Source organism: Merops nubicus, unplaced genomic scaffold, assembly GCF_000691845.1.
Source record: "Merops nubicus isolate BGI_N331 unplaced genomic scaffold, ASM69184v1 scaffold46155, whole genome shotgun sequence".
Taxonomy (NCBI): Eukaryota; Metazoa; Chordata; class Aves; order Coraciiformes; family Meropidae; genus Merops; species Merops nubicus.
The window spans coordinates 411-1,523 of NW_008609746.1; the positions used below are offsets into that span (position 1 = coordinate 411).

Genomic DNA, 1,113 nt, shown 5'->3' on the forward strand with positions numbered 1-1,113 from the left:
CTCCCCAAGTCCTCCCAGATCCATCTGCCCAACCCCCCTGCATCACCATCTCCCCAACTTCCCTTGGATCTCCATCTCCCCTGACCCCGTTGGATCTCCATCTCCCCAGTTCTGGATCTCTATCTCCCCCAGCCCCTCCCAGCTCCCCACAAAGCCCTCCCCACGCTGTGCCATGCCCGTTCCCTGGCTGTGCCACCCCGGGCCATGCCCTGACCCTGCTGTCCCTCAGCTTCAGTGCCTGGAGCAGGAGAAGGCACGCTGGCGGGCTGAGAAGGCCCAGCTGGAGCAGAGCGTGGAGGAGAACAAGGAGAGGATGGAGAAGCTGGAAGGGTACTGGATGGAGGCACAGAACCTCTGCCAGGCTGTGGACGAACACCTCAAGGAGACGCAGGCCCAGTACCAGACCCTGGAGCGCAAGTACAGCAAGGCCAAGAGGCTCATCAAGGAGTACCAGCAAAAGTGAGGGCAGCCCTGGGCACCCATCCTCCCTGGGCACCCATCCTCCCTGGGCACGGACCCATCCCTGGGGCTCCAGCCCCTTCCTGAGCACCCCTTGTCCCTGGGCACAGACCGTGCCCTTGGCATGAGCCATCCCCTTGGCATGGACACGCTTGTAGGGTACCGACCCTTTCATGGTCAGCCTTTGTCCCTGGGCATGGACCATCCCCTGGGCAGAAACCCATCCCTGAGGCACCAGAGCTTTCCCGGGCACCATTCATCCCCTGGGCAGGGCCTTTCCCTTGGGCAGTGACAATCCCCTTGGCGTGGAACAATCCCTGGGGCACCAACACCTTCCAGGATATCCCTCATCCCTGGGCACTGACCATCCTCTGGGGAGGGACCATCCCCTCGGCATGGAACCACCCCTGGGGAGCCAACTCCCTCCTGGACACCCCTCATCCCTGGGCATGGACCATCCTCAGAGCAGGGACCTTCCCCTTGGCCTGGAACCCCCCCTGGGGCATCAACTGCCTCCAGGACACCCCTCATCCTTGGGCATGGACCATCCTCAGAGCAGGGACCCTCCCCTTGGCCTGGAACCACCCCTGGGGCACCAACCCCTTCCAGGACATCCCCCATCCCTGGGCAGGGACCTTCCCCTTGGCCTGGAAC

The 1,113-nt window shown here is 63.6% G+C and overlaps 1 protein-coding gene across 1 annotated transcript in view; it reads left to right on the forward strand.

Moving 5' to 3' along the window:
- LOC103773314 (neurabin-2-like) overlaps positions 1–459 on the forward strand; it is a gene marked incomplete at its 3' end in the record, with an annotated part of 833 nt that extends 374 nt beyond the window's left edge. The window contains exon 3 of the mRNA XM_008940678.1: positions 230–459. Coding sequence (XP_008938926.1) covers positions 230–459 — 230 coding nt within the window. The remainder of the gene's footprint in view (positions 1–229) is intronic.
- Between the last annotated feature and the right edge of the window lie 654 nt (positions 460–1,113).